The sequence below is a fragment of the Mytilus californianus genome, unplaced genomic scaffold, assembly GCF_021869535.1.
Source record: "Mytilus californianus isolate M0D057914Y unplaced genomic scaffold, xbMytCali1.0.p SCAF_39, whole genome shotgun sequence".
Classification (NCBI taxonomy): domain Eukaryota; kingdom Metazoa; phylum Mollusca; class Bivalvia; order Mytilida; family Mytilidae; genus Mytilus; species Mytilus californianus.
This window is the reverse complement of record NW_026262689.1, coordinates 675,356-700,503: the sequence shown is the minus strand read 5'-3', so window position 1 is coordinate 700,503 and position 25,148 is coordinate 675,356. Positions and strand designations below refer to the sequence as shown.

Sequence of the window (25,148 nt, the reverse complement as noted above, 5' to 3'; positions counted from 1 at the left end):
CCGGAGCCTTTTATAGCTGACTATGCGGTTTGGGCTTTGCCTTTTGTTGAAAACCGTATGGTGACATATAGCTGTTAAATTCTGTGTCATTTGGTCTCTTGTGGATAATAGTCTCATTGGCAATCATACCACATTTTTTTTTCTGATAAACTTTTCAATTATTTTGGCCCTCGAGCATCACTGAACATGCATAAAAGACATTGATTGTCTAAATTCGTATCTCGTGCAGTAAAAATGGTATTGTTTTGTTTTTATAATCGAATTATGAGAAATAATATTCTAAAATAAGAGGACAAGATTGTAGTTTCAACACAGCATTATAATATGTGACATAGATTTACCATAACGACCATGTATGATATTTTAAATTGCAGTATTTCTACAAATGAAACTATATATCAACAATATTTTTTTAAATTTTTGTTTAAGCAACCCTGTCATGCTTCCAATTATAGCTAGAATTATTTTGCTACGATCTCTTTTGTTTGTTCTTCTAGCATAAGGGTGTATAAGAAAAATATGCATACTACTGCATAAAACACTGTAAATATTAAACATGGTTACTACGCTGCTCGTTGCATATATGATTACTCTTAAAATGTAAATTGAAAAGCTGTTTCGCTATAAAAAAAAATACAAAGCTCGTGTCGATCAAATCTTATGATAACAAGGTTGTCTGAATGTTTTTATTTCAACTTTGAGAGTACAAGGTACGATAACGTGTACTCTTTCAATTATTGGGATTGTTGCCGCCAAAAGGCATTATTATAATTATCCGTTCATATGGTTAACTTATATAAGATGCCAGACGAAGTGTTAATAATTCCTAAACTAAATATTAAAGCCTATCAAATTATGCGTCTGTCTTGTTTCAGAAATTTTTGGACATTGATAAAGTGTGGCGAAAACTACCAAAGGGACATTAAAACTCATAAGAAAAAAAAAACACAAATTGTGACTTGGATGGAGAGTTGTCTCATTGGCACTCATATCACATTTTCTTATATCTATTTACAACGCCATTGCTAAAAAATGAAAAAACCAACATACAACCAATAGTTAAAAAACTACAACATAGAAACCCAAATGACTGAGCAACACGATATGAATGGGTGGTTGCAAAATATAAAATTGAGTAATTTATTTAAATTTAAAAAGGTTTGTCACTCTCATACATATCTACAAACACTCTCTTGTATGTAACCGATGGTACATCGAAAGAATGAATAAGGAAACGCAATGTAGTACCCCAGATTCGAGGCATACAGGATACAGAAAACAGAACGTTATTTTGTTTCAATTTACATTTATTCTTATGTTTTCCTGATAAATTGTTCTAAAGAATAATACAAGTTTAAATTCATTGAATTTTTAAAAAATATCTATAATATGTGCAAAACAAGCAATTAACTGCAAAAATTTTATTAACAGCCTGTTAGTTTCAGCTTCTTCAAAATGTATCTTATCATTCTGTTGCACTCACTGCAAAAGGAATACAAAAGGTCATTTAAAACACAAATATGCAAAAAAGTTTATATATATACATAGTTTCTGATTGGTTGTCTAATAAAAACAATAACAAATTTACTCACGTTTCGGCCATTATGGCCTTCTACATTGGAATAAGTTGAAACAACAATTACATCGCATAGATACGTCATCACAAACAAAACATGTATTTATGTGAATCAAATATCAAATACATAATCTGACAACACATCCCTTCTTGTTGAGTGTTGCCTACCCGATTTCAATTGATATTTTGCATTGGATATAAATTAATCTGTACCGTCAATGCATTTACTATGATTACACAATTCAAAAGTAATGTAAATATCAGATTTGAAATTTACAAATCATTTATTTCAAATGTGAAAATAGGGTTAATTTATGGTTTTATCTTATTCCCCTTCATTTAATAATTTTAGTAAGCCACCACTGTCTTATTGGTAGAGCAATCTTATTCGCTACCATGAATTAAACAATCATTTGATAGTACAATTAATAACTTTCAGCAAAACAATTTATAGGGTTTTAAATGAGATTGATGATAATTTGGTTTGATTTTTTTTATATTTTTGGTGTTGTAACGCCACTTTTAAGCACCGCATTTAGGCTATTTCGTGGCGGCCAGTTTTTATTGGTGGAGGAAGCCGGAGTGCCCGGAGAAAACCATCGACCTTCGATAGGTAAACAGAAAATCCTTGTCAATTAAGATTGTAATCGAGTGCACCCGTACGAGCGGGGTTCGAACTCACAACCTCAGTGTCGACTGGCTAGTGATTACAGTAGTAACTACTTAGACCACTTGGCCACCGGTGATAAATTGGACGAATTCGTTAGATTATGTTTACTCACATTTGGTTCTGTACATCCTATTCCACAAGTAACATCACAACATATTTTACCTGAAACAATATAATTAATACATTTGATTCAAAGACGATTGAAGCGATGGAATTCTTCATCACAACTTAAAAAGGAGACGCCAAAACTAAGCATGATAAAACAGATATCGTCATTGGCAACGTAAAAAAAGTAATGATGCCAGATATAAAGATGAATTATTACATGATATGAGATGTACTATTTATTCTTGTTTTCTTAGCACTGATACCAAACATGCTTTTCTGTTTCCCCAATCTCGTGACACATAATGATTGAGTGAAATCCACAGCAAGAATTAATTCACAAAGGATTACCTTAAAACCACATTGGAATCGGTTCAAATGTCCTGATAGGGACGGTTTCAATCAGATTTTCAATCAAATAAATAATCCTCGAATGTTCGTTGTTTTGAATTTATGTCTCAATAGCTAAGTTGTATTTAATAGCTGAATGTACTAACCTTGGGCACATTCCTTATCGTGACTACATTGGTGCAGGTGACAGGCGGCTACCTTGTTTTGAGAAGATCTAGAAAGACACTCTGGTCGGGGCTTCTACAATATTTTTTTTTTAAATATTAGAAAAATCAAAAAGAAAAATGTCTATTGGTTGATTTAGATTATTTATATTGTTGTTGATTGATTAATTTCGTAGATACAATGTATATTTTTTTTTTTTTTTTTGGTATCGACAAAGGGTGCATACTAGCAATGAGACAATTTGTAAACTGTTGATTATTTCAATGTATGGTTCATCTGTATCGACAAAATGCACACCAATAAGTATCCGACGAATAATAATGAATTTACAGTATGGTGTTTTAAGTTCTATAATACTCAGAATATGAGAAAGTCTACTTTACTTACCAGTCGTTCTCCTTTCATTTTAAGAACCAATATATTCAAAACTTGTTTACACCAAAGCTTTCTGAGACCATGTACATAATGTACAATGCTTTGTGTTGCAGATGGACTAATATTAAATTAAACATTTTTGTTTCTCTATTCTTTTTTTGCTCTTTATTTTGCCCTTTTTACCCATAACTCTTAACTTCTGTAACAGCTATTTGGAAATTATAACCTGAATATCAAAACACAAACTTGTGAAATATAATTTATTTTAAGCTACTTGCTGTTGCGGGTTCTTTACACTTTCGAGATCCGCATATATTTGGACAGCATTTCTTAGTACCTAAATAGAACGGAATTACAATTGTATTAAATTAATTGATTGTTGGTGTTTCAACGCCACTTTTTAGGCTATTACGTGGAGGCTATTTTTTTTATTGTTGGAAGAAGCTGGAGTTGCCGGTAAAAACCACCAACCTTCGTCAATCGTGTTTAAACTGAACGGCAAATTGTATTGAACATTTAAAGATTTTCAAAAATTCTATTATTATTGGAGGTACAGGGGGATACATCTATTTCTATAGTAAGGTACGGTTTAAAAGGCATCACCGTTTTGGATTGTCTACCATATCCAAAATTAGTTTTGTTTAGATCTGTGGTTACTCATAAGTCCTTTTACCTTTGCCCTTTGCCCTTTGCAACATGTACACAATTCAAGGGAAAAAAACATACATAATACACATTTCAATTTTTATATGTAGTTCAAAAAATGTAATGATGACTTATTCTGCATATACACCTATTCAGACAACAGAATTTAAACAATTTACAAATTTTAAAAAATACGATACTGCTATGCAAAAATCCCCCCCGCCATACAAATACTTCCTGATGGGAGTTTGAAACGACCTTAACTAGCTATACAGTCCTCGCGCGGTTGGTAACACATTTGTAAAGGTAACTGTGAAAATTATGCAGTGTTCATTTCATAACTTTTTTTAAAGTGAGAAATCGAGGTATATATCGTAATGGTTGTTTTTCTGGCTAATTTCTTTATTTTTATTTGAAAAAAAAAATGACTGTAAAAACTAAAGCAGTGTTTATTACATCTTTTTTCAGTAAAGTGAAGAATTAGCAAGATTCAGCTTAAGGTTTATTTTCTTGGCAATTTCTTGTCAATGGTCCTCGTTAAAAAGTCGCAGTCGGTTGTAGGTAATAAGTTAAACTAAAGCTTATCTGATCATAGTTTACACTTACGGTTATCATGTTAGCAATAACACTAGATTTGTTATTGTATTTAAAATTTGAATTACTTTTATTATTTCACAAATTGTAAACACGCTGTTTACCTTCTTCATTTCTTCATTATACATCATTCTAATGCAACATTGTTTGTTACGTTCAATTTGATTGGATAACGTCACAAATTTTCATTGCATCAATTCATAATTGATGCTATGAAAACTTTCGGCCAAGCGCAGACGACGTATGGCAGATTTTTAATGTATCATTTGACGTTGTTTTCTGTCAGTTTCATTAGAATGATGATAACAATATTGTATTCTAATCTTCGACGGCATCAATTGATGATTTGATGGTCGCAAATACCCGTTTACTGTCTCTGCTAACGTATCGCCAGTAAACTTAACTTGCGACCATCAAATCACCAATTGATGTCTTCGGAGCTTAAAATACAATACAGTTATCTCCAAATTTGTTGTTTTCGTTTTTTTTTTGCATTTTTATTTCTGTTTTGTAAACACTATAAAAACAAAGTACATACCTGAGCAGTCTGCATCATTACCTCCACAATTAGAAATAACGAATGCTACCATACAAAAACTCACTGGTTTTTCGGTAAAAGTGGGACATAGTCCATATTTACGCTTCACTGTCTGAAATTATGATTGAAAAAGGGATATCTCTATACATATGTATATTACTTTGAACAGTTCGTATCAGTTGGACTTAAGTCGCACTTTGTCACGCTTTGTCAACTCGTCTTTGTTTTGCATTTTTTCTACTCTATGCTTTATCTCTTTTGTTTTGTAGAATTGTTTATCGATCAACATTTGTTTACGCTAATATGGTTTTCTTAAAATTATTACAATCTATAAATAAAAAACCCACATATATCCCGATTTGATAAGAAGGGTTCTTAATTATATGATAAACATGTTTCAAGTTGGTTGTCAATTATGGGAGGAAAAAAGAAAACAATCGGTGTTCCTCAATATTAATTGACATGTTCACGTTTCTTAGACAGTTAAAGAAACAATTACCTTCTATGTTTGAAATTATATTTTTTATAATAAGTGAGAAACATGAGATACATCACAAATATTTCTTACAAAATATACAAATCAACATGCACCTAGAAATTTTGTTGTGAAAAATGACGGAAAGGGATCTATAGTAAATATATATGAAAAAAGTAAAATAAAAGAAATAATCAACTCTGAGGAAAATTCAAAAAGGAAAGTATCTAATCAAATGGCAAAATGAAAGCTGAAACACATCAAACGAATGGATAACAACTGTCATATTCCTGACTTGGTACAGGCATTTTTGTATGCAGAAAATTGTGGACTAAACCTGGTTTTAAAACTAGCTAAACCTCTCACTTGTATGACAGTCGCATCAAATCCAGCATATTGACAACGATGTGCGAACAAAACAAACAGACATAATAGGTAAACATGTCAAAAATATGGGTACAGCAGTCAATATTGTGTTATAATCTTAATCACTATAAAAACAAACAAATATGTAACAAATATATGATACATTTTAAAAAGGGACGAAAGATACCAGAGGGACAGTCAAACTCATAGATTGAAAATAAACTGACAACGCCATGGCTAAAAATAAAAAGACAAATAATAGTACAGAAGACACAACATAGAAAATTAAAGACTAAGCAGCACGAACCCCACCAAAAACTGGGGGTGATCTCAGGTGCTCCGGAAGGGTAAGCAGATCCACAATTGTTCACGATGTACACAATGAAAATAATCACTAGAACAGCAAAACTTTTAGTGAATTCACGAGTGTTTTCTGTATTTAAAGAACAATGATTTGGTTCCTAAGTAAAGGCTTCGTTTTTATACATTACAAAGACCCCCACGTCACTTAATGGCTAAAATAAAAACGCCAAACAGACAAACAATTGAAAACAAAACACAACACAGAAAACTAAGAAGTATCAACTTTAACCTACTGAAACTTGAGTGTGATATCATTTGCTCTGGATGGGTATGCATATCCTGCTTCACATATAACAACGATCGTTGCTCATGTAAGTATGATTTTGGCGATAAGTCAAATTCTGTAAGTCACATTCGGATTTCAATTTAAATATTGTAATAATTTTCGGTTTGTCATGAAAAGATTTAAAACGAATGAGACAATAACTCTTACTTTTTGTTACCCCTAACAAACATTACTTACACATTCTTTTCCACATTCTCTTGGGCAGCACATCGAGTCTAGAAAATATAAAACCAACAGAAAACAATAGAATATTACAGAATCGAAGAAAATGGAATATCTATTTCTAGTTCAAATACTGAATGTATTTATTCGTATTGATTAGAATTTAATGCAGCTAATTGCTGATAAACAAAACATTTATTTCAAAAAGTATTGAATTTATTTTCATATGGCAATGTTAAAAATAATGGAAGTTAATTTGGCTGTTAACTATGAGTGAAAATTACACAGTCAATTACTAGGTTAAACACACTTAATCATGTAGTTTTTTCCCCATTTTTATATTGGCTATTTCCCCATTTTCATATTGGCTATTTTCCCATTGTCAATGGCAAAAAATGACGGCAGTGAATTGATTGCTTACTGTGTAAAATAAAGATAAGATTACTGCATTGAAGACTGGTTATGGCCCAAGAAAATAAAATGCTTGATAACTATTTCAAATTGGCACATAATGTTTAGAAATGCATAGGGTCAAGAAATATAAATGAAAAACATTATGATTTTTATCTGATGACGTCACAATTACGTCATTATATGTACTGTTTAAAAAAAACGATGAAAAATACAGAATTTATGCAGTTTTCTATCTTTATTTCCGTTGCGGAAACATCGTGCGCAGCCAAGAAACAACAAAATAATTTAACAGACGCTTTATTAAAACTATTGACATAATTTCATCAAATATAAAGTTGTTTCTTGGGTGTGCACATACTTTTTGAATCTAAAATTTACTTAAAAATTTGATGAAAAACAAGGAAAATCACGAAATTTTACAAAATTTTACAAAATATGCAAATCATATGATAAATTTTAAATTTGGAGTAATTTTTCGGCCAAATAAGGGCCTTATTGCCCCTACTACTTTATCACTTATATGATATCTTAGTCCACCCTACGGTATGTGCCATTAGAATGTCAACAATTCGAACTGATAACTTAAAGTTTCAGTCGTCCTCATCCAAGTCTGTTTTCAATTAACACATAACTGAGTAGGTGCAATGTTAGAAAAAAAGTCTACACGAAAAATGGCATTTGCGTAAAGTTTTATTGGTCTGTCATATATTTGTTTAATTGGCAATCATATCGCTTCTACATAATCTATATCATAATCAATGGCTCACTGGGTCATTTAAATAAACCTACCTGTGTGAATATGTCGATAACAAATTCATATTACAGGTCTAATAGATATATTACCAAACAATTTGTCAGAATTATGCACAAAGAGAAAAAGACCGAATATAGAATAAAGTCTTAAAAATAACATCTGAAGAGTTGTCGCATTGGCACTCATACGACATCTTAAGATATCTATTTCATTTTTTTATGCTTTGTAAACGTTTTGTTGGTTAAGTGTTATCACTGTCCATACACAAACCACTAAAACTAAATACGAAACTTTAAAATCAGCATTGTGTGTTCTTTATTTGAATTGGGAAAATCAATTTATTATACAGGTCTTTTATACCCGTCTTCTACGAGATAGTTTCCGATGATTTGAAAAGGACCATAAAATGAAACCTTTTTCTCAGTCGTTTGTATAAGCTTCTTGAATGTTTTTTTTTATGTAATATATTTTCTTAAATTATAATATTGGGACACTTGGTGATAACAACTCGTAGGGTTGAGTTGTTTGTACGGTTAATTTTATTCAAATACATCTTAACGATTTCAAAATGTATTAATAATCTTACCGTGTCCACATTCACTATCTGTCTGACATTTATCCGTTTTAGGTAAACCGGGACATTTTCCTGTCTGTTTTATCTTTGGACATGGTGGATCGATTGCTGACTGTATAAAAAAAGACAAGATTACTGTATTAAAACATGGTGTATTGGTTGCTAACTGTATAAATAAAGACAAGATTATTGTATTAACAACGTACGTAAAAGAATTATCAATCATATGATATCTAAGTCTGCACTATATTCTGTGCCATCACAATTTCTTCAGTTTATTCGTTTCCAGTTTAAGAATAAACTAACGGTAGGGATCCGAATGTTTGTTTAACTTTTTTTAATGTAAAAATAATACTATAATTGCAGTTTATATATAGATATATATATTGCGTGCCGGGCATAGTGCAAGGCGATTTGGTGCCACTATATAATAGTAGCATGCGTCGAATCCAGGCAAGGGAAAAACAAAAATTAACTTCCGCAGATTTACGGATCTAGCATTGTCCGGCTGTTATTTAGACGAATTATATATACATAATGTGTTTTCAGCCTTGTATCACCATCACTGGTGATCTGATTGATAAAATCTGTCGTAGAGTTGTCACTGGTTCAGACGTACATGCATATAAATTGATGTTCAAAAGTTCAAGTTTGTAATAATCAATGTTTGCAACTGTATTTCTTTATCGCCAATTGTTATGCCCCTTTTGTGGGCATCATGTTTTCTAGTCTGTGCGTCCGTTTGTTCGTCCGTTCTTTTGTCCGACTGTTCCGCTTCAGGTTAAAGTTTTTGGTCGAGGTAGTTTTGATGAAGTTGAAGTACGATCGATTTGAAATTTAGTACACATGTTTCCTATGCTATGATCTTTTTAATTTTAATGCCAAATTAGAGTTTTTACCCCATTTTCGCGCTCCACTGAACAAAGAAAATGATAGTGCGAATAAGGCATCCGTGTACTATGGTCACATTCTTGTGTTCCAGCTACTTTTAATGTGTTAGTCAATTATAATTTGCAGCATGTTGACTCATGCGAATAATCCTATATCTCTATTTCATAATGTTCATTTTATTAAATTAGAAAAATATCTTTTGTCGATATCTATCAATTAATTTAATTTTGTGTAATCAATTAAACATTGATTTCTAAAGTTGTTGAAATCTGAACACTTGATGTGTTTTTAAGTATACTAGGAAAATTCAGAGAAACCAGACAAAATAGTCGACGTCGAATCATCATATTTCTACCATAATTGTTTTACGTAAATAAGCATATTTCTAGCAAAACAAATCACTTTTCCGACAAATGCAAAAGTGGCGACCACAATGAGACACTATGGCCATCTTTCTGTGTGTCTATACATACTTGACTATTTCCGTTTTTAGCTTGTGCATCGCTGGTGACGGTCAATATTTCAAGGCACCTCAGACAAACCTAATTTCTAAAGTGTTATTTTCATTTGCAAGATGCCATTTTTTTACAAGTCTACATGAACTGCAAATGTTTTCCATTCTATTTTCAACGAAATATATTCGATCATTATCATAATTATATAATAGTCTAACTGTGTATGTGTTGTTTAGTTTTGGAAATAATACTTTCTTGCACCACTGTCCTTTTTACGACTCTCCAAGACACGTTAAGAGTCATCAATTTGAAACGGGTTTATTTCTCCAACTTTTTCCGGCTGCTTACAGAACAGACGTTTAAATAACACACTATCATATATATCACACTATGTTGTCATTTATATAAAAGATCCTTACACACCATTGCAAATAAAGTAAAATAACTCGTTGAAAGAAATATTGACATGCAACAAAAGACGATTTTATTTTATATTTTATCAGCCTCTAGGAATATCAACGTATTGTTAAACTTAGTTATTATACAATTGTAAATGCAAATATATCCTGCTTTCTTCATTTGAAACAATAGAGCAATGGCTACCATCTTGTTAGTTGAAATATTTACAAAACTTTGAATTTTTCGGAAAACTTAGGAGTTTCTACCTAGAAATAGATGAGCATAGCTTTTATTGACAACTACTTTCGGAATTTATGGTCCTTAATGTTCTTTAACTGGTACTTTATTTGGCCTTTGAACTTTGTTGATTAGTGCGTCGATGATAAGTTTTGTATATATGAATCGCACGTCGATTAGGGCGTACACATGTATAAGTCTGATATCGTCAATTAGTTTATTTAGTGATCGTGAGAAGGATCCTAACTTTCCACTAGTGTATACAACAACAAAAAAGTTTCTCGTTTGAATTATTTTACATTTGTCATTTCGTAGCCTTTTATAGTTGACTATTCGGTAAAGGTTCTGCTCATTGTTGAAGGTCGCACGGTTACATTTGATTCGTATGTCATTTGGTCGCTCGTAGAAATTTGTCTCATACTAATCGTACCATATTTTTTTTATTTTTACATTATTCTATAGGCAAATGTATCATGTACATTAAAAAACCAAATATAACATGTATTTGTAAGGTAAATGAAAAAAATGGCCATTCAAAACTTTATTGTTACCATGATAAGATGTAACTAAAGCCATGAGTAAGACAATTTTAACATTTCTGCTGTTAAAAGATTGCCTACATCTTAGATAAATCTTCCAAAACCAAATTGTAATTCAATTTCTTTATTACATAGAATAAAACAACCGTAGACGATATATGTAAAAATGTTGACCTTTTGATACAAATACATTTTTTCTAGTCCGTATTTTAAGGAGTACCAATTATTCATAGCTAAAATAATTTTGTTTTATCTTCAAACAAAATGATACACAATTGTGTCACCCCCTAACATAGTAGAAAGTATCGTTACCATTAGTAAAGTATATCAGATAGCATACAATCAATCCTTCCTTTAACAAAAATACGTTAGGATCAGTATCAAAATCTAAAATGTACCTTTTTTGTTGTTGTTGTCAATAATAAAACTTGAATATTCAATTGATACATTTTTAAGAGGAAATAATCATAAATATTTTAACGGCAGTAGTAACACGTGAAGTAGATTAACTTATGCATAAAACAGAGATTATTTCTAACGATTGTCTGATTATACAGTATTAGAATTTTAATGGATTCCGTCCAATACACCAGTTTTCATTTACTTCTTTAATTCAGGCCACGATATCCAAGTATTGTTCTTTGGTGGCCTGTATATAAGACAAAATATGTAGTGTGTTTGTTAATGAGACAATTATATACCTGGGACCTAACGATGTTGGAAACTATGAGTTTGTCTTTCATTTTATAATTGATTTATAAAGGAGTTGGTGTTTGATTTTTGTTGTTTTTGCAATAGTATTGACAGCCCTTCTGTTAAAAAAAAGTGGTATTAAAAATAGAATTTAACGTTTTGCTTACAGGATTGAAGCACTTATGACGTATTGCGTTCCTCTTGCTCGTCAGTTCAGATTGGGGCTCTTCGAACGAATGGAAATGGTAAAATGCTTTGTTTATTTTGTATGCCCTCTTTTTATAGTTTATGTGTTCTTCATCTGAAGATGACTTTTTACTGTACTATATTGAATTTACTCTCAACTACACAACATTCTTGTTTTGGCGTCCTTGTGAGATTTAGAAATATGTTTCCGTGATTCTTTGATTTAGTAATGTTGTATTAATTTTGATGTAAGTTTAAACAACTCTGTAAATGGATCCCAATTATTGCCTTGTTAACCAATTAAAATGCATGTCTGTTTGGGTTGCTTAATGTTGTCAATATAACGAAATCAAATACGGCTGTCATACAAGTTAGAGGTTTAGCTAGCTATAAAAAAAGGTTCAATGTTGGCCCTTGGTTAAAACAATGTTAACGAGTAGTGCATAAGAAACATCCCAAAGGGTACATTGCAACAAAATAAAAACAAATGTAGATATGTCAAGAACCTAGCTTGCTTAGATGGATGAATTTGTTGAAAACTGTATCGATAGTAACATACAGGTTTATTTAATAAAATGACAAGTATTCAATGTAAAGGAGAATGGGGAGTAAATGTATTGCTGATTAGTTTAGGAGGGGGGTAAATGTATTGCTGACTAGTTTAGGAATACAGAGTTAAATGTTAAGCAAAAACATGGATTTTACAACAAAATATGATCTGTATACGCTACAAACGAAAGTTTGAAAAAGAACGCACCAATATATAATTGTAAATTTATACGATGTTTAATTTGTAGATTTCGATTAAAGAATCAATTTGGAATTGATACGTACATCTGTGTTGGTACATGAACACCAACTTTATTTCATATTATAACAAAGTAATGATCTAAATAGATAAATTAAATCCATCAGTGCAGTAAAAAAAAAAAAGGAAGAACATTACGTTTAAAAACAGTTATTAGTATTTATATAACTTACATGTGAATGAATTACACAAAGTATCAAAATCACAGCTGACCACATCATCGTCGCGGATTTAACTACGACTTATACTTAAAGTTAGCAGAAAGAACAATATTTTAAGTGTGAAATTGTTTATATAACAAAATTGTCATTATTCCATAATGCGCATAACATTTGAATGCATATTACATGTCGTAGTAAATCATATTAACCTGATTAATGACCTACTACAGCATGTTACATACAAGAAAACAATCCGTATATTTTACAGCTCAACCTTTCCGTAATTAAATGTTAAAACAATTAACAACAGATTTTTGTAACGAACGAGAAAACCAGAGGGCCAATAAAACCATTCAGAAGAAGAAAATCATACAAAACCATGGACAACAGACAAAGTATATTTATCATTTGTCATGAAGATGTTTTCAAGTAATTCAAATGGAGCAGCTAATACTGTAGGTTTAAAGAAGATGTGGGATATACGTCAATGAGACAGGCATCCACGAAAAATATAAGCTAAAGGAAAAAAATTGCGGACAAGGGTGATCATTGGGGTTTGATCAGACGATCATTTGTTTATCAAAAACATACACCTGATAAATGTTGCTATTATGTACATCATGTTATTGTCACGGAACATGTTCCTTAGATAACTGTAAACAAGGACATTAATACACATAATACATGATGCTATTGTCACGGAACATGTTCCTTTGATAACTGTAAACAAGGACATCAGTACACTTAATACATGATGCTATTGTCACGGAACATGTTCCTTAGATAACTGTAAACAAGGACATTAGTACATGTAATACATGATGTTATTGTCACGGAACATGTTCCTTTGATAACTGTAAACAAGGACATCAGTACACATAATACATGATGCTATTGTCACGGAACATGTTCCTTTGATAACTGTAAACAAGGACATCAGTACACTTAATACATGATGCTATTGTCACGGAACATGTTCCTTAGATAACTGTAAACAAGGACATTAGTACATGTAATACATGATGTTATTGTCACGGAACATGTTCCTTTGATAACTGTAAACAAGGACATTAGTACATGTAATACATGATGTTATTGTCACGGAACATGTTCCTTAGGTAACTGTAAACAAGGACATTAGTACATGTAATGTAATGCTGTGTACTTACCGTGCTATGGACATTAGTACATGTAATGTAATGCTGTGTACTTACCGTGCTATGGACATTAGTACACGTAATACATGACGCTATTGTCACGGAACATGTTCCTTAGATAACTGTAAACAAGGACATCAGTACACGTAATACATGATGTTATTGTCACGGAACATGTTCCTTAGATAACTGTAAACAAGGACATCAGTACACATCATACATGATGCTATTGTCACGGAACATGTTCCTTAGATAACTGTAAACAAGGACCTCAGTACACATAATACATGATGCTATTGTCACGCAACATGTTCCTTAGATAACTGTAAACAAGGACATCAGTACACATAATACACGATGCTATTGTCACGGAACATGTTCCTTATGTAACTGTAAACAAGGACATTAGTACATGTAATGTAATGCTGTGTACTTACCGTGCTATGGACATTAGTACACGTAATACATGATGCTCTAGTCACGGAACATGTTCCTTAGATAACTGTAAACAAGGACATTAATACACATAATACATGATGCTATTGTCACGGAACATGTTCCTTTGATAACTGTAAACAAGGACATCAGTACACTTAATACATGATGCTATTGTCACGGAACATGTTCCTTAGATAACTGTAAACAAGGACATTAGTACACGTAATACATGATGTTATTGTCACGGAACATGTTCCTTTGATAACTGTAAACAAGGACATCAGTACACATAATACATGATGCTATTGTCACGGAACATATTCCTTTGATAACTGTAAACAAGGACATCAGTACACGTAATTCATGATGCTATTGTCACGGAACATGTTCCTTAGATAACTGTAAACAAGGACATTAGTACACATCATACATGATGCTATTGTCACGGAACATATTCCTTAGATAACTGTAAACAAGGACCTCAGTACACATAATACATGATGCTATTGTCACGGAACATGTTCCTTAGATAACTGTAAACAAGGACATCAGTACACATAATACACGATGCTATTGTCACGGAACATGTTCCTTAGGTAACTGTAAACAAGGACATTAGTACATGTAATGTAATGCTGTGTACTTACCGTGCTATGGACATTAGTACACGTAATACATGATGCTCTAGTCACGGAACATGTTCCTTAGATAACTGTAAACAAGGACATTAGTACACGTAATACATGATGCTATTGTCACGGAACATGTTCCTTAGGTAACTGTAAACAAGGACATTAGTGCACGTAATACATGATGCTATTGTCACGGAACATGTTCCTTAGGTAACTGTAAACAAGGAAATTAGTGCACATCATACATGATGCTATTGTCACGGAACATGTTCCTAAGATAACTGTAAACAAGGACATTAGTACACGTAATACATGATGCTATTGTCACGGAACATGTTCCTTAGATAACTGTTAACAAGGACATCAGTACACGTAATACATGATGCTATTGTCACGGAACATGTTCCTTAGATAACTGTAAACAAGGACATCAGTACACGTAATACATGATGCTATTGTCTCGGAACATGTTCCTTAGATATCTGTAAACAAGGACATTAGTACACATCATACATGATGCTATTGTCACGGAACATGTTCCTTAGATGACTGTAAACAAGGACATGAGTACACATAATACATGATGCTATTGTCACGGAACATGTTCCTTACATAACTGTAAACAAGGACATTAGTACATGTAATGTTATGCTGTGTACTTACCGTGCTATGGACATTAGTACACGTAGTGTAATGCTGTGTACTTACCGTGCTATGGACATTAGTACACGTAATACATGATGCTCTAGTCAGGACATGTTCCTTAGATAACTGTAAACAAGGACATTAGTACACGTTATACATGATGCTATTGTCACGGAACATGTTCCTTTGATAACTGTAAACAAGGACATTAGTACATGTAATGTAATGCTGTGTACTTACCGTGCTATGGACATTAGTACACGTAATGTAATGCTGTGTACTTACCGTGCTATGGACATTAGTACACGTAATACATGATGCTCTAGTCACGGAACATGTTCCTTAGATAACTGTAAACAAGGACATTAGTACACGTAATACATGATGCTATTGTCACGGAACATGTTCCTTAGATAACTGTAAACAAGGACATTAGTACACATCATACATGATGCTATTGTCACGGAACATGTTCCTTTGATAACTGTAAACAAGGACATCAGTACACGTAATACATGATGCTATTGTCACGGACCATGTTCCTTAGATAACTGTAAACAAGGACATTAGTACATATAATACATGATGCTATTGTCACGGAACATGTTCCTTAGATAACTGTAAACAAGGACATCAGTACACGTAATGTAATGCTGTGTACTTACCGTGCTATGGACATTAGTACACGTAATGTAATGCTGTGTACTTACCGTGCTATGGACATTTGTACACGTTATACATGATGCTCTAGACACGGAACATGTTCCTTATATAATTGTAAACAAGGACATCAGTACCCGTAATGTAATGCTGTGTACTTACCGTGCTATGGGCATTAGTACACGTAATGTTATGCTGTGTACTTACCGTGCTATGGACATCAGTACACGTAATACATGATGCTCTAGTCACGGAACATGTTCCTTAGATAACTGTAAACAAGGACATCAGTACACGTAATTCATGATGCTATTGTCACGGTACATGTTCCTTAGATAACTGTAAACAAGGACATCAGTACACGTTACACATGATGCTATTGTCACGGAACATGTTCCTTAGATAACAGTAAACAAGGACATTAGTACATGTAATGTAATGCTGTGTACTTACCGTGCTATGGACATTAGTACCCGTAGTGTAATGCTGTGTACTTACCGTGCTATGGACATTAGTACACGTAATACATGATGCTCTAGTCACGGAACATGTTCCTTAGATAACTGTAAACAAGGACATTAGTACACGTAATACATGATGCTATTGTCACGGAACATGTTCCTTAGATAACTGTAAACAAGGACATTAGTACACATCATACATGATGCTATTGTCACGGAACATGTTCCTTTGATAACTGTAAACAAGGACATCAGTACACGTAATACATGATGCTATTGTCACGGACCATGTTCCTTAGATAACTGTAAACAAGGACATTAGTACATATAATACATGATGCTATTGTCACGGAACATGTTCCTTAGATAACTGTAAACAAGGACATCAGTACACGTAATGTAATGCTGTGTACTTACCGTGCTATGGACATTAGTACACGTAATGTAATGCTGTGTACTTACCGTGCTATGGACATTTGTACACGTTATACATGATGCTCTAGACACGGAACATGTTCCTTATATAATTGTAAACAAGGACATCAGTACCCGTAATGTAATGCTGTGTACTTACCGTGCTATGGGCATTAGTACACGTAATGTTATGCTGTGTACTTACCGTGCTATGGACATCAGTACACGTAATACATGATGCTCTAGTCACGGAACATGTTCCTTAGATAACTGTAAACAAGGACATCAGTACACGTAATTCATGATGCTATTGTCACGGAACATGTTCCTTAGATAACTGTAAACAAGGACATCAGTACACGTAATTCATGATGCTATTGTCACGGAACATGTTCCTTAGATAACTGTAAACAAGGACATTAGTACACGTTATACATGATGCTATTGTCACGGAACATGTTCCTTAGATAACAGTAAACAAGGACATTAGTACATGTAATGTAATGCTGTGTACTTACCGTGCTATGGACATTAGTACCCGTAGTGTAATGCTGTGTACTTACCGTGCTATGGACATTAGTACACGTAATACATGATGCTCTAGTCACGGAACATGTTCCTTAGATAACTGTAAACAAGGACATTAGTACACGTAATACATGATGCTATTGTCACGGAATATGTTCCTTAGATAACTGTAAACAAGGACATTAGTACACATCATACATGATGCTATTGTCACGGAACATGTTCCTTTGATAACTGTAAACAAGGACATCAGTACACGTAATACATGATGCTATTGTCACGGAACATGTTCCTTAGATAACTGTAAACAAGGACATTAGTACATATAATACATGATGCTATTGTCACGGAACATGTTCCTTAGATAACTGTAAACAAGGACATCAGTACACGTAATGTAATGCTGTGTACTTACCGTGCTATGGACATTAGTACACGTAATGTAATGCTGTGTACTTACCGTGCTATGGACATTTGTACACGTTATACATGATGCTCTAGTCACGGAATATGTTCCTTAGATAATTGTAAACAAGGACATCAGTACACGTAATGTAATGCTGTGTACTTACCGTGCTATGGGCATTAGTACACGTAATGTTATGCTGTGTACTTACCGTGCTATGGACATCAGTACACGTAATACATGATGCTCTAGTCACGGAACATGTTCCTTAGATAACTGTAAACAAGGACATCAGTACACGTAATTCATGATGCTATTGTCACGGAACATGTTCCTTAGATAACTGTAAACAAGGACATCAGTACACATAATACATGATGCTATTGTCACGGAACATGTTCCTTAGATAATTGTAAACAAGGACATTAGAACACGTAATACATGATGCTATTGTCACGGAACATGTTCCTTAGATAACTGTAAACAAGGACCTCAGTACCCATAATAAATGATGCTATTGTCACGGAACATGTTCCTTAGATAACTGTTAACAAGGACATCAGTACACATAATACATGATGCTATTGTCACGGAACATGTTTCATAGATAACTGTAAACAAGGACATTAGTACACGTAATTCATGATGCTATTGTCACGGAACATGTTCCTTAGATAACTGTTAACAAGGACATTAGTACACGTAATGTAATGTTGTGTACTTACCGTGCTATAGACATTAGTACACGTAATGTAATGCTGTGTACTTACCGTGCTATGGACATTGCGGACGTAAACTGTGTGACAAATAAACTAGATGAGTCAATGTTTTTTTAAATGGTCAGGTTATCTGAAAACAACAAGGATAAATTGCGTTCGTCAATAAAACTGATTAAAGATGTTATGTTCTCGTGACTTAACTATGTTTCTATATACAAAGATTTTCATACACATTTGATATTTATCAGTTGCTTGTTCTAATTAAAACAATCTAAACACACATTAATTAGAGAGTACAAAACAAGAATAAACTCATTGAAACACATTTGTATAAATAATTCATTTTTTTCAGGGGATTTTGTTTTAATATTATACATTTTTTTTTAGATTTACCATCAAGTTATTTTCCTGAAGTCTGTAATATTTATCATATTTATGTCGAATCGTAGTGATACTAGCTTCCGTCGTCAGCAACATTTAAGTTCTGTTTTGGTTAAAGTTTTTCAGACTTTGAAAAATCAATTTAGATTTTTTTTTAAATTTTGAAGGAGTTTGTTAATGACCCAAGAACAGAATACAGAGCAAAATATTGAAAATATTTGTTTTCATTATTCCGTATTAAAGTGATTAAATCAATTCTTTTCACAGTTAACCTTTAGGTACAGTCTAATGTTATTTTTTTCAGTCACAAATTACGTTGTCAAACCTTTGTTGAATGTACGAAAGAAGATTTATATTTTCAAAATAAAACTTTTTTTTTTGGCAGTTACAAATTAGATACAATCTCGGATTCACATTCTTTACAGATCAATTACTTTGTCAAATGCAATGAAATGTATAAAACTTTGGTAGACGCTAACGCCTTTTCATGATCATCAAATAATTGCTGAAGCAATAATTCTGTATTTTACTGGTAGGCAAACTTTTTCAGTTAATATATATAGATAATCTAAGATTATATATCATTTTGACATGTTGAATTTGTAAACATCCAATGATTGTTCCGAAATTGAAATAAAAAGGCATTTTATTTTTTGAAATTATGCATTTTACTTTTTGAAATTAGTTTTTCAGTTAATATTACACTGACAGTAGCAATGGTAGGTGAAACACAGGGTTTACGATTTGATTTATTCAAATTTAAGCGATAGACATTAATGAAATCATTTGCTAAAATTGGTCATTAGTTTGACTGTGCATAATTCATAAATTTGATTTGAATAGAAATTTTAAATCCCGTGCCTCGCATTAGGTGAGTACCACACAGTTCTTTAATAAATGATTACTATAAATTCAGAAAATATTGCGATGTTTTCATTATTGCGAAAAAAGCGACAGGGTTATAGTCGGAAAAATTTAGACTCGCATTTTTAAATTTTTTATATGAATTAAACAGGATTTTTCTCAATATCGCAAAAATTAAAATCGCATTTTAGTATAAAATGACAAAATCGCAATAATAAATGCACGCAATAATTTCTGAATTTGGAGTATTACAAGAATGAATGCACATTTACCTGAAGGAACTTACTTTGATGTATACATATTCATGATATTATATTTCTGAAAATTTCGGATAAGTTTTTGAAAATTTGAACGTTTGGTAATTTGGACTAAACTTTTTACATTATTCATGTTTTATGAGTCCATTTGCATGTAGGTAAAATTTAAGAACGCTTGAATGTGCATACCATGTCATCTTCTGTAAACCTAATTATAGGAAATTGCTTTTGTTTTTTATGTCTTGGGTTATTCAAAAATGTGTATTCATTAGCAATTACATAGTTATATAAATAAGTTTAATAAAATTGTATAGCTGACCACCACAAGGTCACAATTAAATGTAAGTTAAAGTTTACTGTAAGCATGTGTACTATAAGCTCAAAGACATAAAGCGTATTGAAAATAACTATCATAATCCTGACTTAGTACAGGCATTTCCTTATGTAGATTATGATGAATAAAATCTGGTTTTATAGTTAGCTATATTTGAATTATTGGTGTTATTTTCGATGAACATATATTAATTGTTTTATTTTATATGTACTTTACGTGCATACTTTGTGTAAGGAACGCCCAGTTTACATATAGTAAATATTCGTGAAATATGCTACATAACACAGTGACATTAATAGTTTCATTGATTCGATATACTTTATTTAGTAAACTAGATATTCGATCCGTGTTCAGGTAACCCATGCGTGTTAAATGATGTAGTTAGCACTCCACAGTAAGGAAATAAAAGTAAAATTGAACAACAAAAGATTTAATCGACTTATATTCCTGGCTTTCTAATACATCCTCATAGTGTCATGAGTGTGTACCTGGTTGATTTCGCATGCTGTCTTATTGAATGATTCTTTTCACAAGATTTCATCGCGTTTTCATTTGTCAGTTTCTCTCCCTATATGTCCCATATGGTACCTCGATAAACATCCTTCGGTAAGTCCTGAAACAGAAATAAAGAACGCTATTTTTTTATTGACATATATACATGTTTTTTTTGTGAAATTGTCCTATTGATCAATTAAAGTTAAAAAAAAAAATGTATTTGACGTGTCCGTATAACAAAGTTGTTTTCATGAATAAATAACTCTGCAATCTGTAAGAATTCAGAACAAAAACTTTGTTGACGAGAAGACGTTAATGTTCCTTATGTTTGCAAAAAGTAAAATAACATAAATACCGAACTCTAAGAAAAATTAAAAAAACGAAAAGTCCCTTATCAAGTGACTAAATCAAAAGCTCAAATACCTCAAACGAATGGATAACTACTTTCATACTCCTGACTTGGTACAGGGATATTCTTGTGTAGTTAAAGTGAATTAAAAATCAGCGCATGTATAAGAAGATTATTTCACTGGCCTGAAAAAATTTGATTTCACAAAATTGCTTTTCGTTTTTTGCGTTCCGTGGGAGAGGTAACTGACCAACTTAAATTGACTGAGGCTTAAACTAATATATTGTTTGTTTGAAGTTTACCAAACGACCTTCGAAAATCCGCTCGACTGTGAAATTTTATTGCTTTAAATTTGAAAAAAATAATTTTAGAAATATTTCTATTGACATAATCGGGAACATCGGGTCGCTTCCGGAATTGAGTTAAACTCAGATTCTAGATACAGCAATACAGCAATACACTAACCTATCCCATAATATGTATATGTGTTACACTGGTGACTGACGTTGATACACACTGGATACTGTTAATTAGCTCCTGGCACACATAATGGACATGTAATGATATTACTTTCACCCTATTAAGAATATAAATATAAGTCTTCAACTTAATTTTTTCAAATGCTTTGTCAGCATAACAAACACCTCAAATCCCTTGTCTGTTAAATAAACAAGTCAATGATTAAAATATACATCTTGATCATGTAATTCAGATGTTGTTGTATGTTGTTGTGTAACATATTTGTTTTTCGTTAATTTATTTGAACATTAATTAGGTTTCTCGTTTGAATTGTTTTACATTTGTGATTTCTGAGCCTTTTATAGCTGACTTTGTCGTATAGCTGTTAATTTCTGTGTCATTTGGTCTCTTGTGGAGAGTTGTCACATTGTCAATCATACGACATCTTCTTTTTTATATATTGATACATATTTATCATAAATTCATAAGAATTCATGCTGTTGGGTCTTACGTAAACTACAATTCAGTAGAAAATATCCGATGTTAATACTAATGTGTATTAAAGATTATGATTTGAATTATTGATGAAAATTAACCAATGTTAACCACACATTAATTTCATCAACTAACATCACAAACGAGAAAAGAATGGAAAAAACAATCACAAGTCCGCGTGTTTGTTTGGATTTTTGTATTAAACAGAAGCATTTGACAAATTAAAATTGTGTTTGAAAAAACTTATCTGGTAAATTGTTCATGTCAGGAGGCGACAATACTATGTTCTTGTCGTATTTAATTATTATAATATTTTTTTTCGTAAAAAACCGGTAGTAGTTATATCCGCCGTTTAGTCCAGCAGAATAGTGTATATGTTTAACTGATTGTGGATATGATGATAAAAGCATGAAACTTTGCACAGTTGGTTGTCACGAACCCAACTTGAAAATTCCAATATGGTGGTCATTTTAAAGATGTCAAAATTACACAAACATGTTTGAACGAAGGCAAATTATATTCAAACAAAATCTTTTAAAAGCATATACATGTACATATAATTCAACATTTCTAGTTAGTCTTGGCGTTAGGTTAAACTTTTATTTGTTTTTGTTTCTAAATGGCAGTAAATTTCAAAATGGTCACTACAAAGTGAAAATGAACCAAACTGAGATAAGTCATTGATGATTAAAATTGAGAATGGAAATAGAGAATGTGCCAAAGAGCTTAAAACAACCGACAGCCACACATGTATTCAATAAGGTAAAAAATCCCGCACCCGGAGGACTGCTTCAATAAAAATAAATGTGTACTAGTTCAGTGATAATGGACGTCATACTAAATTTCGAAATATATCCAAAAAACTAAAATTCAAATTCATACAATTCTAACAAAGGCCAGATTATTCTAACTTGCGACAGTCTCAAAAATGCGGCGGGGTTTAACATGTCTTTGGACATCTCAACCGTCTTTCTATACCCCTATCCAATGCTATATATAAGTCATGGATCAAACTGTACTTTGCTGTTGACAGGACATTTTAGAGACTGCGTGTCCATGATAAATGGTTGCTACTTTCAAGACTATGTAATAAAGGTTCAAAAAGAAGAAACATTTGAACGTTTTAGACGACATTAGGATTTGTTTTACCGTTAAGTACTATCTGAGTCACAAATGAGTACTAAATGTTATACTTCACCTTGTAACAGATCTTTCCTTTTACTCGATTGTATCATCAAGATGACCGAATTACTTGTAATGAGTAACAGAACGAATGGTACAGGTTATGTTTCTCTCGTTTATTTAATGATGGCATTATATTTAACCCTAAACAGGAGGGGTTGTGATGAATTATCATTGATGATAGTAGTCCGTTGTTAATTATTGATTATTATTGGTTTGCATAGTTTCTTCTGTTACCTATTCCAACATCGGACTCGAACTTTAATTTTTAAAATGAGTTTTACTATTCGATCTTTATGTGTTTCTTTATTCCTCATTGACTAAATGCATAGGGGAAGGGTTGAGATCTCAAAACATTTTAAACTCCGCTGCAGTTATACGTTGGTTTTAAGTAAGGTACCTCAATAATTTGTTAGCATTGCATGCTGTTTGTCTTTTGGTTCATTTGTATGTTTCGAGTAAAGTGGGACGTCCATTTCGCTGAACAATATTAACTGTACATAACTTAAGCCGTATGTTTTACCGTTTGAAAAGTCTACATTTGACATTTCGGGGCATTTTATCGTTTACTATACGGTATGGACTTTGCATTAGTCGTAGTTTGTAACCCGGATTTTTTTTTTCTAAATCGATTTATGAATTTCGAATAGCGGTATACTACTGTTGCCTTTATGTGGCATTGCACAAGTGATGTCTTCTTTGACTGTATATGGCCTTAAAACACTAAAACCCTGGGATGTGTTTTAGTTGATTTTAGTCTAAGATGCAAGATTTCTGTTATCAATTGATTTTGGCTTTTAACTAGGTCTCAGTAACTGCAAGTACTTATAAATCGTACTTTCCTGTTCTCGTTCTATAAAGAACAAATCATTTTATTTTGTAATTTTTTTCCCATACTCCACTACTCACAATTAAATTATTATATTTATATTTACCTGTGTCTTTTATTTTATTTAACGACATTTTGTCCAAGGTTATAGTTGACTTTCTGAAATTGTGTTACATCTCCCCCTTTTTATATATATTGTATTTACATGGTGTCATATATCAAATGTATTCGTTCAGTGTATGACTGTTTTTGTTAATATGTTTTTTTGATTGAGTTAAGCCATTTCAATTGATATTTTATAGTATGTCTTTCTGTTGTATTGTTGCACTGCTGCTTGAGGCAAGGGTGAAGGTTGGCGCCAGCTAAAAAGATTAAACCCGCTGCATTTGTTTACATCTGTCCTTAGTCAGGAACCTGTTGCTCAGTGGTATTCGTTTGTTGATGTGGTTCATTTGTGTTTCTCGTTTTTAGTTTTTGTATATAGATTAGACCGTAGTTTGTCCGATTTTACTTGTTAACCTTGGTATTTTAGAGCCCTTTATAGCTTGTGGTTCGTTGTGAGCCACGGCTTCGTATTAAAGGCCGTACTTTGAACTATAGTTGTTTACTTTTACACCTTATGACTTGGATTGAGAGTTGTCTCACTGGCGCTCATACCACA

At 32.4% G+C, this 25,148-nt stretch overlaps 2 protein-coding genes across 2 annotated transcripts in view; one reads left to right on the top strand and one right to left on the bottom strand.

The window, feature by feature from the left end:
• LOC127736871 (zinc finger protein 235-like) overlaps positions 1 to 25,148 on the top strand; it is a 345,877-nt gene that overhangs the window by 102,470 nt on the left and 218,259 nt on the right. The gene's annotated exons all lie outside the window — the stretch shown is intronic.
• On the bottom strand, positions 1,306 to 12,937 carry LOC127736874 (WAP four-disulfide core domain protein 5-like). The gene is made up of 8 exons (XM_052247450.1): positions 12,795 to 12,937; positions 8,426 to 8,525; positions 6,687 to 6,724; positions 5,020 to 5,131; positions 3,521 to 3,579; positions 2,849 to 2,942; positions 2,359 to 2,408; positions 1,306 to 1,482 (listed from the first exon to the last, which is right to left on the bottom strand). Exons 1-8 carry the CDS (start codon positions 12,840 to 12,842, stop codon positions 1,480 to 1,482), a joined length of 504 nt encoding a protein of 167 aa, XP_052103410.1. The 5' UTR covers positions 12,843 to 12,937; the 3' UTR covers positions 1,306 to 1,479.